The sequence below is a fragment of the Giraffa tippelskirchi genome, chromosome 13 (assembly GCF_054371585.1).
Source record: "Giraffa tippelskirchi isolate mGirTip1 chromosome 13, T2T-mGirTip1v1.2.pri, whole genome shotgun sequence".
Classification (NCBI taxonomy): Eukaryota; Metazoa; Chordata; class Mammalia; order Artiodactyla; family Giraffidae; genus Giraffa; species Giraffa tippelskirchi.
In genome coordinates this window covers 67,329,428-67,344,870 of record NC_137287.1, presented here as the reverse complement: position 1 = coordinate 67,344,870, position 15,443 = coordinate 67,329,428, and the positions used below count along the sequence as shown (strand labels likewise).

Here is a 15,443-nt window from a genome sequence, read left to right as displayed (position 1 = left end):
TTATTTTTAAATACCTTCAGTTTAGCATCAGGGTTCAGGATCATCTGGGCTAAGTGAGCAATCACTCCTGCATCCACCACTGTCTGTGCTAACTCTGGAGAATGCTTGGCGATATCACTGAGGGCTGAAACAGCAATCCTTTTCAAAGCAATTTCTGGCTCCTGGATACAGAGCACTAAAAGAGGAACAGCTCCCGCATCCACCACAGCTTGTGACAGCTCTGTGGGTCCAAGAAAAGTAATTAAGTGAGTATGGGTGACTGACCCTTGTACAAGCCACTTTTCACCCTGACAGATACAGCAAAGGGAAAAGGGGAGGGTGTACTTCACTGTCTCGACATCTGCATTTCAAATCAGCCTTCCTGGTTTCATGAACCATGTGGGCCAATCGCAAGCTGAAAAGAATACAGGTCAATAGATGGACCTCCATTTACATGAACACATTTGAGGTAGATTAGGCTGAAATGGCTTGTTATTCTTTTTTTTTAAGAGAGTAAGCAGATGTCAGCTGTTTAAGCTCTGACAATTCTGCACTTCTCAATAGGCAAGCATTTTATGCATGGTTTACAATAACAGAGAAAATTAAAGTACCAAAAATTTACCAACCACACTAATTAGGCAGTATTTTGTGCTATTTACATGAGTAAACATTAACATGAATCTCATGCCAATAATGTCGATTTTTTAATTCCTTTCATCTTATCGTACTTTTAAAAGATTTTTTAAAACTTTGTACACAAAAGGTGCATTTTTGCTGTTCATACAAAAACACTTTCAAAAATGAGAACTACAACCAAACAACAGGATTTAATATATATAAATGTTAACATTAAAGAAATTAATCATAAGCATTTTATATGTCAGAAATAATATCTTTTGAATATACATGTTGATTTACTTGTGTGTCCAAGAATAATAGCTATAAAAAATAACACAGTTTTTAAATTATAGAGAATCCGAGGCAAACAGGCAAACCCATATATGTGTAAAAAATGTCTTTTCAGAAGCGTAAAATACACTACATAGTTACAGATTCTACTCTCGTGTTCATGGCCTCTCTTACCGAATCACATACACCCATTTCTACAATCTCTTCCTTTCAAATTATGTTCTCATTTTCTCAGATGTGTAGCAGCTTGACAATTTATATCTTTTTTGTTATTTTAAAAAAAAAATTTTATTGGAGTATAGTTGCTTTACAACGTTGCATTAGTTTTTGCTGTACAGCAAAGTGAATCAGTTATACATATATATCCCCTCTTTTTTAGATTTCTTTCCCATTTAGGTCACTACACAGCAGAATGTAAATTGGTACAGCCACCATAGAGAACAGTATGGAGAGGCCTCAAAAAACTAAAAACAGAACGATCATATGACCCAGCAATTCCACTCCTGGACAATTTATGTCAATAGCCAAATTATCAATTCAGCATATCACTTAGTCTTTAAAGAAAAGAGTCTTTAATTTTTCAAACAATTGGTAATATCACATTTTCTAAAAGGAAATAATGTTGGAAAATGAAGGTTAGTGTCCAACACTTGTTTTCCTTCAATTACTGTAATTATCTGAGAAGTCCCATATTGTATAAACGATTCATTCATTCTTTCATTAAACAAGTATTAATGGAAGGTTATTATGTGCCAGACTCATTCAATGCTGGTGCAAATGATACACTTCTACAAATTAACATTATGCTGATTGGCAAATATGTTTCAATTAAAAAATCCAGTGTGAAATATGAAATACAATGGGAACTTAATATGTAATCTTAAGAACCAGAGGCAGATAAGAGGAATATGTTTTTTAAAAAAAGGTGGGGAGGGGACTCTCTTGGTGGTCCAGTGGTTAAGACTCTGCTTTTACTACAGGAAGTATGAGTTCAACCCTGTTCAGGGAAATAAGATCCCACATGCTGCAGAGTATGGCCAAAAAGTAAAAATAAAAAATAATTTTTTAATCAAAAAAAAAAAGACAACAGCAGCAACTGAGTGGAATATCCACCTCAAATCAATAGAAGACATTCCTCAGAAACCTCTGAGATTCTACTGCCATTCCCTGAAGACCAACAATATAGCAGGTAAAGCAGGTGATCACTCTTTCTTCCCAAGGGAAAAGGGAAGAAAACATAAGGGTGTGATATTATGTAATTTCCAGATATAATTTTTATATTCTATTTTAATAATTAGCATGTTAATTTAATTCAATCCAAATTATACAGGTGTGGTATGATTGTTGCTGTTGTTCAGTCACCCCATTGTGTCCGACTCTATGTGACCCCATGGACTGCAGCATGCCATACCTCCCTGTTGTATGGTAACATCAACTTTATATAGTCATATTCGAGGATGCCTGGAATCTGTATATCCAGGTGACCCCTGAACAACGCTGGATTTGATCTATGTGGGTCCACTTGTAGGAGGACTTTTTCAATCATAAACTCTGCGGTACTACACCATCAGTGGTTGAGTGGATTCAGAATCTCAGATATGCAAGAAGTGATAATATGAGGGCTGACTATAAATTATACTCGGTTTTTCCACTCTGGGGAGGGTTAGCACCTCTAACTCCCACATTGTTCAAGGTCAACTCTACTGGGCTAAATATTTTATTTTGAGAAAGCGTAAGAATTACTTCATCTATGTATGTATTTTCACTTTTACACACCGTTTCTAAGAGTAAAGAATATGCAGTGAACAATTAAAAGTATGATTAATAAAAGCAAAGTTCTTTAAAACAAATATTATCGTTGTAACTCCCATACATTTTATTCTTTCCTTGAATGATTGAGTCCCATTATCTTCCTTTCCCTGAACTCTGTTATGAAAGAAGCCCCAGTTTTTCTAGCTTGTTACCCATTCCCATCTAAAGCTGCTTTCCATTCTTCCTGGAACAGTGATGCTAAATGAGGGGAAGGGTGGGGAGAGCACCAAAGAAAGAGGACCTGGATGGGGCCTAGCAATCAATGCTGCACTTGAGTTTCATACACTTTACCTCTCCAGTTTACACGGTCCTTCAAAACCTGGCTCTGCTCTTAGATGGCACACATTGTTATTAATAAACAATATTGTTCAATCACCTTCATACATATACTGGGTACAAGACGTACATACAAGTAAGAGTACATATACACATTACAATATAATAGGCCTAAATAACGCAAGCCATACTACTGGGTTGGCCAAAAGGTTCATTCAGGTTTTTCCATAAGATATTATGGGTGTTATGGAAAAACCCAAATGAACCTTTTGGCCAATCCAATATATTACACAAACCACAGGCTAACTATTTCATCCTGTCTCTACTGCTCTTTTTTCCTGCGGTATATCTTTCTTCTCTTCCATACCATTACTTCCTCTGGTATTTCTGTACCAGTCACAGTTGGCTTCTTGTCAGTCAGGGCATGGGCTTGTGAACCAATCCTGGCAAATGGGATCTGGGTAGAAGTCAGCTGGAAGCATCTGTGAGAGATTTTCCTCTGTAATAAACAGAGATACACAGGAGGAAACACCACCTCATCTGTGCTGTACATGGGCACATCTGCCTGCAACTGACATCTGGTAACTCCTACATCCATCTTGCAACTGCAATAGGAGAAATCGCCAATATGCTGAGGATGGCTGAATACAAAAATAAGAAACATCTGGGTCCCCCATGACACTGTTCAGCTGCATAACCAACCTTGGAATGGCCCTGACTCTGAATTTTGTGTCATGTGAAATGCAAAACATCCTCAGGCTTAAGCCACCTGTGGTTGATAGTCTGACTTACAGCCCCAGCCATACTGATATGATTCTGTCCTCTCTCAGGCTTGGTGTATGCACATATTTTGCTCTCTTTTCTGGTCATTTAGTGTTCGTTACATGTTTACTGCGTGCCAGAAACTGGGTTAGTTAGATCTTGGGGAAGCCAAATAGAGTAAAACACTGTTCTGTTCTGGTGGACTCTGCTAAAGGTGAATGTGTGAACAGACCGCAGTGCAGAGTGGGGCTGGGAGTCAAGTGCGTGGAGTGTTTGGGGAAATGTACACAGGATGCAATTTCAGGCAGTGATTCCCATTTTCCTTCCATCTCCCCTTTTCTTCTTCCCTATACTTTTCTACTCTTAAAAAAAAAAAGCAGGAATAACCAAAACCCTTACAAAAATCTGGTATACTTAAAAGTTAATACCCATAGAGGACTTCCCTGGTGGTCCAGTGGCTAAGACTGTGCTCCCAACGCAGGGGGCCGGGGTTCAATCCCTGATCAGGGAACTCAATCCCACAAGCTGCAACTAAAAGATCCTGCTTGCAGCAACTAAGACTCGACACAACCAAATAAATAAATACATTTTTTAAAGTTACTCCCCATAGGAGAAATCTCACAGAATTCATTTTAATTCTAATTTGGAAATGAGTTTGGGTTGTTTAATTATTACACTTTGGAAATCAAAGATTGATATGTACAGACGTTCATAAAAGTTTTGACCAGGGAAAAAAACAAGCCAAGAAATTTATCTTCAGTGTGGGAAAATATCTTAACCTCCTTGTAAATTTTAAATGAATCTTCAAAAAGTGAATTTTTAACAACTATATCTTCTTTTATGCAAGAACATGTGACATAATCACATACTGTTAGGTAACCAGCAAGATTAGAAGTAGTTATGCCAAAAAAAAAAAAATTAGAGCAAAAAGGTTTTATGTTATACTAACACATTAATAGGATTTAAATGGGGTTTATGGCACTATTGGTGATACATTTTCTTCTCTATTTGCCAAATTTTCTTCAATGTAATTTTTATTTAAAAATAAAAGAAATGTGAACATGTCCTTGACTATACACATAGCTATTGCTGGGTTAGCCAACCCTAACACTAACATTATTATTACTAACATTATAATTATTATAATAACATTATTATTGTTATATTATTATATATTATGTTATATATATATACACATACATATTATATGTTATATTATATTACATATATAAATGCTGGGCTGGAGGAAGCACAAGCTGGAATCAAGATTGCCAGGAGAAATATCAATAACCTCAGGTATGCAGATGACACCACCCTTATGGCAGAAAGTGAAGAAAAACTAAAGAGCCTCTTGATGAAAGTGAAAGAGGAGAGTGAAAAAGTTGGCTTAAAGCTCAACATTTAGAAAACTAAGATCATGGCATCTGGTCCCATCACTTCATGGCAAATAGATGGGGAAACAGTGGAAACAGTGGCTGACTTTATTTTTCTGGGCTCCCAAATCACTGCAGATGGTGACTGCAGCTATGAAATTAAAAGACGCTTACTCCTTGGAAGGAAAGTTATGACCAACCTAGATAGCATATTGAAAAGCAGAGACATTACTTTGTCAACAAAGGTCCATCTAGTCAAGGCTACGGTTTTACCAGTGGTCATGTATGGATGTGAGAGTTGGACTATCAAGAAAGCTGAGTGCCGAAGAATTGATGCTTTTGAGCTGTGGTGTTGGAGAAGACTCTTGAGAGTCCCTTGGACTGCAAGGAGAGCCAACCAGTCCATCCTAAAGAAGATCAGTCCTGGGTGTTCATTGGAAGGACTGATGTTGAAGCTGAAACTCCAATACTTTGGCCACCTGATGCAAAGAGCTGATTCATTGGAAAAGACCCTGATGCTGGGAAAGATTGAGGGCAGGAGGAGAAGGGGATGACAGAGGATGAGATGGTTGGATGGCATCACTGACTCGATGGACATGGGTTTGGGTGGACTCCGGGAGTTGGTGATGGACAGGGAGGCCTGGCGAGCTGCGATTCATGGGGTTGCAAAGAGTCGGACACGACTGAGCGACTGAACTGAACTGAACATTACTATTACAAAGGAAAAATAAATATAAATACTTTAGCTTACTTCTCAATATGGAAGAAAGTTTCTTATTTTTAAAAATGGTAGGAATGTATATCTCCTTTAAACAAATTAGGAAAGAATGCATAATTATTCTTTGAAAAATTACAAATATATTCTAGAAATACTATTCACTTTTTCACACTTTCCTTCTTAATTCATGCCTTTGTTACAGTTAAAATATTACATTTTTAAATGCTAAGTGTTATTCATTTTTAACAATTTTTTAGGCTTCAAATTGTCAGTGGAAATAAAGCTATCCAATAGCATCTTCCTTATTCATAAAAAATAATTAAAGCCATTGATTGCATGCATGTAGACAACTGATATACAGTCCTCAAATCTGATGGTCAGCTATTTTCAGCCGAGGAATAACTAGTTCTCTTCAGTCTCCTGAACACCTCATTGCTGAGTGAAGGAAATGAGGCAGCCATCTCTATGGAACTGTGACAAGCTCAGTATGACTTTAGATTTAATTTTTTAAACAAAAAGAGACACAGATAAAAGGGGGGACATTTAAGATCAACAACATTCATAAAATTACTAGTATCTAAAGCTGGATGAATCAAATATTATAAATGACTTTATGTGGACTAGACAGGAAGAACACAGACAGGAAAGTCCATCAGTGTATAATAGGCACAGCTACAACAGATAAAAACCAGGTGTATCAGGCAAAAGTGATTTTGCTTTAATAGCGCTCATCATGGCCTTAGGGCTTCTCTGGTGGCTCAGTGGTAAAGAATTCACCTGCCAAGGCAGGAGCTGCAGGAGATGCAGGTTCAATCCTTGGGCTGGGAAGATCCCCTGGAGAAGGAAATGGCAACCCACTCCAGTATTCTTGCCTGGGAAAACCCATGGACAGGAGAAGTCTGGTAGGCTACAGTCCATGGGGTCACAAAAGAGTTGGACACAACTAAACAACCACCATGGCCTTAACCCCTCTTAATTGTTACAGCCCATGGTTTGGTTAGATCAGCAGTGGTAAAGACAGGGCCCAAACAAGTAATTAAAATAAGTGAAGCCAGAGGAAAAATAACCAAATGGGGAGGATAGTAAACTGGAAAAACATATGCACCAGATACAAGGAGCACCAACTACTCAGTTTCTTCAGCCCAGCGCTGCCACATGGAAATGCAGGCCTACCGCTGTCAGGTCCTTGGATTTTTCCAGAGAAGCCAGACATCTGACTGCCTTGTTTTTAAGTTTTGGAAACTTTAAAAAACAAAAAAACACTGTGTAAGACAACATGTGTGCGTGCATGCTAAGTCACTTCAGTAGTGTCTGACTCTTGCAACCTCCATGGACTGTAGCCCGCCAGGCTCCTCTATCCATGGGATTCTCCAGGCAAGAATACTGGAGTGGGTTGTCGTGCCATGACCCAGGAGATCTTCCCGACCCAGGGATCGAATCCACTTCTCTTATGTCTCCTGCATTGGCAGATGGGTTCTTTACCACTAGTGCCACCTGGGAAGCCCCTTAAGACAACATAGCATAGGCCAAATAAAATACGTTCATCATTTTACAATCCTAGGCTTAAATCTTAAATCTTCTGAAATGAATTGTGGGGACTTTCTGGATGTGAAAAGGTGTAGTTCTCTCTACTTTTGATTCTTGAAGACATGTTGTGGAGTCATAAAGGAAGAACCACTATTGTGGTTATATAAGAAAATTCAGAGGTGAATTCCAAGAAACTGACGATAACCTAAAAAGTGGCCTGCAAAAAAAGAATTAATCTAAACATATATTATGATATTCAGCTAATTTTCCTGCTCACAATGACAATGTAGGAGTGAAGAATTTGAGCAAAATTAAGTGATCCATCATGAGTACTCACAAAAAGGACTCAAAATGAAGAGGTTCGTCACCTACTGCTATGTAACATCACATCAAACTCAGCTGCTTAAAACAGGAAACATGAATAGTCTTATTGTTTCTATAGGTCAGGAATCTGGGAGTGGCTCAGCTGGAGGTTCCAGCTGTGACCTCTCACGAGGTTGCAATCAAGCCATTAGCTAGAGCTGCAGGTATCGCAGGCTTGACTGGATCTACAGCATCTTTTCCCAGTACAGCCATGGAAATGTTGCAAGAAGGCATCAGTTCCTCCCTGTTTCTGGGTCTTTCCATAGGCTGCTCACGATGAGGCTTCCCCCAGAGTGAGAGATCCACAGGAGAGAACCCAAGACAAAAGCTGTAGTCTTTCATAATCTAACCTCAGAAGGGACATACCATCACTTCTGCTATTTATCATTGGTGCAACGTGGAAGTGGATTACATAGGGACGTGAATAGGAGGAGGCAGACATGGAAGTCAGCTAGCAAGAAACCTTTATTCTACACCAATACATCTGAGAGAGGCAACACTCTCCTGTAGTTAACAGTGTAGTTAACAGTTAACTAGAGCTATAATTCTGAGTTGAGAAGTTGACATCTCCAATTGCAGGTGGGAGTGTGAAAAAGTGGAAGGAATTTGCATAGTATTATGAAAAAAATCTCGGAGAAGGCAATGGCACCCCACTCCAGTACTCTTGCCTGGAAAATCCCATGGACGGAGGAGCCTGGTGGGCTGCAGTCCATGGGGTCGCTAAGAGTTGGACACGACTGAGCGACTTCACTTTCACTTTTCCCTTTCATGCACTGGAGAAGGCAATGGCAACCCACTCCAGTATTCTTGCCTGGAGAATCCTAGGGACGGTGGAGCCTGGTGAGCTGCCGTCTATGGGGTCGCACAGAGTCGGACACGACTGAAGCGACTTAGCATAGCATAGCATAGCATGAAAAAAATCTAATCTATGATTTTTATTTATCCCCCACCCTCACAAATGCCGTTTTTCCTACTCATTTCCATACCATTTCTCTCCACCCAGTCTTCAGAACCATCCATCTAACCCTTATACATGGGTTGAGTGTTTGAGAGATTAAAGATTAACATACATACATACATACATAATACATACATAAGTACATGCATATGCTTTGAGGGTTAAATAATTCTAGCTCCTTTAAAAAGTCAAGTGAGTCAAATAAGCCATTGATCTGGAATTAATGGAGCCTTAGTAAGAAATTACAATCAGCTGGAAAGATGGCACACTTATACAAGGCTCAAGTATTAAAAAAACAGCTTCAAAATATGGAAAGGAAAAGTCAAGAAGTGGAGATGAGAGAAAGAGAAGGTGGGAAAAGACAAAGGCTTTGGTATGGCCTTGGAAGATAATAAGTAGCATAAGATATAAAGCAATTTTTAAAACCCCAATTTTAGTGACTTTCAGTTTCGTACTTATAACTACTCAACAGCTGAGACTAGGCTGAATGGAAGAAGGCAGAACTACAGAGAGGGTCTGGAGGGCCCTTGGGATGAAACAATAAATTACTTGGAATCAGCTTTTTACAAAATATACTTTTTGTATCTAGAAATGTTTCCATTCATTTCCACTTGCTTTAGGGACTTCTCTGGCAATCCAGGTTAAGTTTAAGACTCCATGTTTCCAACACAGGGGATGTGGATTCAATCCCCTGGTCAGGGAACTAAAATCCCACATGCCATGTGGCACAGCCAAAAAAAAAACAAAAAAAACCCAAACAAAAAATACATTTCTACTTGATTTATATAATATTGCAACCATAATTGTAGTTTCACTCTACCTACAATCTGCTAAAACAGAACAATCATAAGTGGATTTTAAGATGTTTAAAAAGATTTTATTAAACTTTGAACCTTCAAATTTCACTGGCACTTGTTACTTGCTTCAGGCCTCTAGGAGCTCGGGCTAACAGAGGAGGCTAAACAGTAAAGGGTCAGCTGTGCCCTAGTGGAATTCTCTATGAGAACACACCAAGGAGAGCAGAAACAGAAACGAAATACTGGATGGTTAGAAAGTGCACAGGACGTTTTCATACAAGGGCTCCCTGGTCAGCAGTTCTTGGTGTGACTCCTGAGTGGTTCCTTGAAGTTACCCTTGGGCCTCCACTGTCCACTTTTATTCCTGAGGATGAGCTGGCCCAACAGTGTTAATAATTGCACAATATCCCACTGAGCGAATATGCTATAGTTTACTTAACCATCCCCCCAACTCAGGACACTTAATTGTTTTGTGGGTTTGGGGTTTTGCATTATTAAGTACAGTGCTTTAAGATTATGTATAAGTTAACCATTGCTACATACCAACTGACCCAAACTTGGCGACTTAAAGCATCATTTTCTCTCTCACGCTTTCTGTGGGTCAGAAATCCCACAGACTGCTAGAGCAGTCTAGCTGGGTGGTTCAGGCTTGGAATTTCTCGTGAAATTGCTGCTACACTGTCTGTGGGGGCCACAGCCATCTCTGAAGGCACAACTGGGGTAGGATCTGCTTCCAAGCTCACTCATGTAGTTCTAGAAAGCTCCATTTCTTGCTGGCTGTCAAAGACCTCACAACACAGGCCTTTCCATGGGCTACCTGAGGGTCCTCATGTCATAGCAGTGGCTTCCCTCCAAGCAAGTGATGAGAGATGCCCAAAACAGAATCCTTGTAAAGGCTTGTAAAGCTGGTCACCCATGCTCAGAAGTGGCAGACCATTGTTTCTGTTGCAGTCTAGTGGTAACACAGGTCAATCCTGGTGTGATATGGGAGGGACTGTACAAGTGTGAGAATGCCAGGATGTGGAACATTTGAGGGGCGTCTTGGAGGCTAGCTACCATGGGTCCTATATTCATACATACATATTACACACATTAAACAAACATACAGCATTCATATGTATGTGCATACATGTGTGTATTTACTTAAGACAGAGGCTCTGAGGAGGTGGTCCTGAGGAGAAGAATGGTGGCTTTTTTTAATTAATTAATTTTAATTGGAGGATAATTACTATAGAATATTGTGATGGTTTTTGCCATACATAACATGAGCAGGCCATAGGCATATATGTGTTCCCCAATCCTGAACGCCCCCTCCCACCTCCCTTCCCACCCTATGCCTCTAGGTTGTCCCAGAGCACAGGCTTTAGCTGCCCTGCTTCAGAGGTTCTTGATATTTTTAGATTAAACCACAAGAAACTGCTGTTTTTGTTAAGTCAAGACCAATCAAATATAGGTAATTTCATATAGGTCAAGGTAATAAGCACTGCAATACTGTTTTCCAAAGGGTATTATCAATATGGGGCCCCATTGACAATGTGCAAGTCTGATAGTTTGGCCACTTATAAAGTATATTTCAGCCCTTAAGTGGCTGCTTGAAGTTGACTCATCATTTATTTCTCCCCAAATAGTACGTTTAGTTCCATATTCCTTAACTTACTACATATTGCCATTCAGCTATACTAAAAACATGAATAATAAGTGACTTTTTGAGGCCACAGCATCACCACTTCATTGCCTTTTAACGAAAAAACACAGAGCACAGCACAGGAATTCTCAGTCAGTACTGGCTGATGGGAACATGAGCCACATATTTAATTTAAAATTTTCTAGTAGCCACACTTAAAAGGAAAAATAAGTAGGTGAGATTAATTTCAATAATGGAATAGAGTCACAGATGTAGAGAATAGATTTGTGGACATGGGCAGGGGTGGGGGGAAGGAGAGGGTGGGACTAATTGAGAGTGTAGCATTGACATGTATACACTATCATGTGTTAAACAGATAGCTAGTGGGAAGCTGCTGTATAGCACAGGAAGCTCAGCTCGGTGTCTGTGATGACCTAGGGGGGTGGGATGGGGAGTGGTGGGAGGGAGACTCAAGAGGTAGGGGATATATGCATTGTTTTTGTTGTATAGTTGCTAAGACCTATTCAACTCTTTGCGACCCCAAGGAGTGTAGCCAACCAGGCTCCTCTGTCCATGGGATTTCCCAGGCAAGGATACTGGAGTGGGTTGATATTTCCTTTTCCAGGGGATCTTCCTGACCCCAGGATCAAATCTGCATCTCCTGCATTGGCAGGCAGATTCTTTACCACTGAGACACCTGGGAAGCCTGGATATACGTATACTTACAGCTGATTCACATTGTTGAACAGCAGAAACTAATGAAACATTGTAAAGCAGTAAAGCAGTTATCCTCTAATTTAAGAATAAATTTAAAATAAAATTTTTAAACAATCACATTAACACAATATATCCAAAATACTATAATTTCAACATGTAATCAATATTTAAAAGTTTTAATGAGATACTTTATACTCTTTTCTTCACATAAGTCTTGGATATCCAGTGTATATTTTGCACTTACAGCATGTCTCAATTTAGCTGCTAAATTTTATTGGCAATGCTCGATCTACAGTATTTAGATTCCAAAAAGTTTACAGTTGAAAAAGTAGATTCACATATGAACGTTGTTCCAGTCATGCCTAAAATTTTCCTAATTATCAGGAACTTGTTGTTTATCCATTCCATATACATTAGCTTACATCTGCTAACCCCAAATTCCCACTCCATCCCTTTCCCAACCCCCTCCCTCTTAGCAACCATAAGTCTGTTCTCCATGGCCCTGAATCTATTTCTATTCCATAGACAGGTGAATTGATCTATTTCATAGATAGGTGTTTTGCCTATGATCTCTTCTAAGAGTTTCATTTGTGTCATATTTTAGATTCCACATATAAGAGATATCCTATGGTATTTGTCTTTTTCTAACTTACTTCACTTAATAATCTCTAGGTCCATCCATGTTATTGCAAATGGCATTATTTCATTCATTTTGATGGCTGAGTAGTATTCCATTATATACATGTACTACATCTTCTTATCAATTCATCTGTCAACGGACCTTTGTTTCCATGTCTTAGCTATTGTGAATAATGTTGCTATGAATGGAGGGGTACATGTATCATTTTGAATTAGAGTTCTGTCTGGATATATGTCCAGGAAGGGAACTGATGGATCATTCAGCAACTCTATTTTTAGCTTACTGAGGAACCTCCATACTGCTTTCCATAGTGCCTGTACCAACTTACATTCATACCAGCAGTATAGGAGGGTTCCCTCTTCTCCATACACTCTCAAGCATTTTGTTATTTGTGACTTTTTGATAATCACCATTCTGACTGGTGTGAGGTAGTACCTCATTGTCATTTTGACTTGCATTTCTCTAAAAATTAGTGATATTGAGCATCTTTTTTGTGTGCCTATTAGACATTTGTATTTCTTCTCTGGAGAAAGAAGACATTGAGGTCTTCTGCCCATGGTTTGATTGGTTGTTTTTGTTGTTGAGTTGTAGTTGTATGAGCTGTTTGTATGTTTTGGAAATTAAGCCCTTGTGAGTCACATTGTTCGCAAATATTTTCTTCCATTCTATAAATTGTCTTTTCGTTTGGTCTGTGGTTTCCTTTGCTGTGCAAAAGCTTGTAAGTTTGATCAGGTCCCATTTGTTTGTTTTTGCTTTTATTTCTATTGCCTCGGGAGACTGAGTGAAGAAAACACTGGTGCAATTTATATCATAGCATGTTTGCCTATGATTTCTTCTAGTTTCATGGTGTCATGTCTTAATGTTTGTCTTTAAGCCATTTTGAGTTTATTTTTGTGTATGGTGAGAGGGCATATTCTAACTTCACTGATTTACATGTGGCTGTCCAACTTTCCTAACACCACTTGCTGAAGAGACTTTTTCCCGTTGTATATTCTTGCCTCCTTTGTCAAAGATTAATTGATTGTAGGTGTGTGTGTTTATCACTATCAATGTCACTTTTTCCTTTTATATCTATGCCCCACAGAGTTCAGAGGTTATCTGGATATAACAAAGTTTTTAAAAACAAAGTAAAGATTCCCCTTTCTACCACAGTACAAAAACATAACTCACAATTTGTCTTTCACTTGATCCAAAGTAAAATCACCCAATATTTTATTCATATTCTTAAGATAATATTGTACCTTTTTGTTCGATATTTGGTCAGCTCTCTGGATGACCTCTATGCTCACTGTATCAATTCTTCCATATTAGATTATAAAGTCTTAGATGTGAGATGTTAGCCAACTTATTTTACCTTGTACAGTAACAAAAGATATGGTAACACAGACATAAGTGCCTCAAATACTTTTTGATAATTACAATGATGATGATGATGGAGATAAAGAAATTGCTTGCTAGCCTTATATATAAAGTTGTAGTTCTCAGTGACTTGGGGATCTGAGATTACAGAGTTATGTTTTATTGTTCCATATTCTGAATTCCAAAAAAAATGCAAAGAAAGCTTAGAAGATGTTATTAATCAAAAGTCTATACTTTAAAAATCACAAGAAATAAAAATACAGAAAAATTCACATGTAACTTTTTACCAGCATACAAACTAACCCTAAAAAAGACTAACAAATTCGGTAACCACTGAGTAAAAGTTACAATTAAAAATGTTATTTTAGGGCTTCCCTGGTGGCTCAATAGTGAAGAATCCACTTGCCAAAGCAGGAGACACGGGTTCAATTCCTGGTACAGGAAGATCCCACATGCTGCCAAGCAACTAAGCTTGTGCATCACAACTATTGAGCTTGTGCATCACAACTATTGAGCCTGTGCTCTGGAGTCTAGGAGCTGCAGCTGCTGAAGCTTGTGCTCCACAACAAGAGAAACCACCACAAGGAGACATCCACACACTGCAGCTAGAGAATAGCTGCTGCTCTCCAAAGCTAGGGAAAAGCCCATGCTACAGTAAAGACCCACCATAGCCAAAAATAAAATAAATAATAAATAAATTTATTTTTTAAAATGTTACTTTAACACATTTGGTGTCCATGTCCAAAGAACATAGAAGAGACATTTATTTTCACTTTTATTTTTTTTACCAACACCTAAATAAGGAGAAAAGTATTGGTAGAAATAAATGTTAGGAGCAAAATTGGTATAACATATAATCTCATATACATCATTTTCCTCTATGCTTATGTGTTCCTCAACCCCTCCAAGATAAAACAAGTTATAAAAGATGGCACAGAAACCAACTTATTATCTACAGGTATCACTAAAGTCTTTCAGGCTTTTAACACAGAATTACCATCCTCTTGTCCCCTTCTCCCCCTCCTTCCTTACTCTAAGACCTACAGTACAGAGTTCTAATTATCTCAGATATCTGTCACTAACATGTAGATTTTTAAAAAATTAAGTACTGCATTCTAAGCCTGTTCCACACGAGGTAGACTACTGGTATTTATATATGGGTGGCATGAGTGGCACAAGAAGAATATATGCAAAAATTCTGCTTTTTAAAATTATTTTCTCTTTTTATCATTTCATCATTCTAAATGACACAGAAAAGAATCAGGCCAGCCAGCTCTGTCTGGATTCCTCCTTTACGTTATCTACTTGGTGAACAAGACAGTCTACTCGCTGTTTCTGTGGAATCCTAATCAGCTGAGCCCGCTAAGCACTGCTCATCTGGGGCTGCAGCCATCCCCTCTCCTGACTACTACCAAGCAGGGAGGGAAGTCTCTCATTTGATTTAGGTCTTAAGGAGATAAAGCAGGTCCCTGGGAGACAGCATAGTCACACATGTGGAACCAGTCATCGGGAATTAAGAACAGAAGTATCTGGCGAGACTTGCAGATACTGCAAGGAGCTTAAGAAGAAGAGTGATGACCTTTCATACACTTGCCTTTCTCACATTATAAAAAGAAAGAATCTCTGAAG

The 15,443-nt window shown here is 38.7% G+C and overlaps 1 protein-coding gene across 21 annotated transcripts in view; it reads right to left on the bottom strand.

The window, feature by feature from the left end:
* The window catches only part of SPAG6 (sperm associated antigen 6), a 152,080-nt gene that overhangs the window by 113,521 nt on the left and 23,116 nt on the right, over positions 1-15,443 (bottom strand). For all 21 annotated transcript variants that reach the window (XR_014073076.1, XM_081556751.1, XM_081556772.1 and 18 more), the window contains one exon: positions 15-220. Coding sequence is in view for 20 of the 21 variants with exons in the window: in XM_081556751.1 (XP_081412877.1) it covers positions 15-220 (206 nt within the window). In the remaining variant the exon portion in view is untranslated. The remainder of the gene's footprint in view (positions 1-14; positions 221-15,443) is intronic.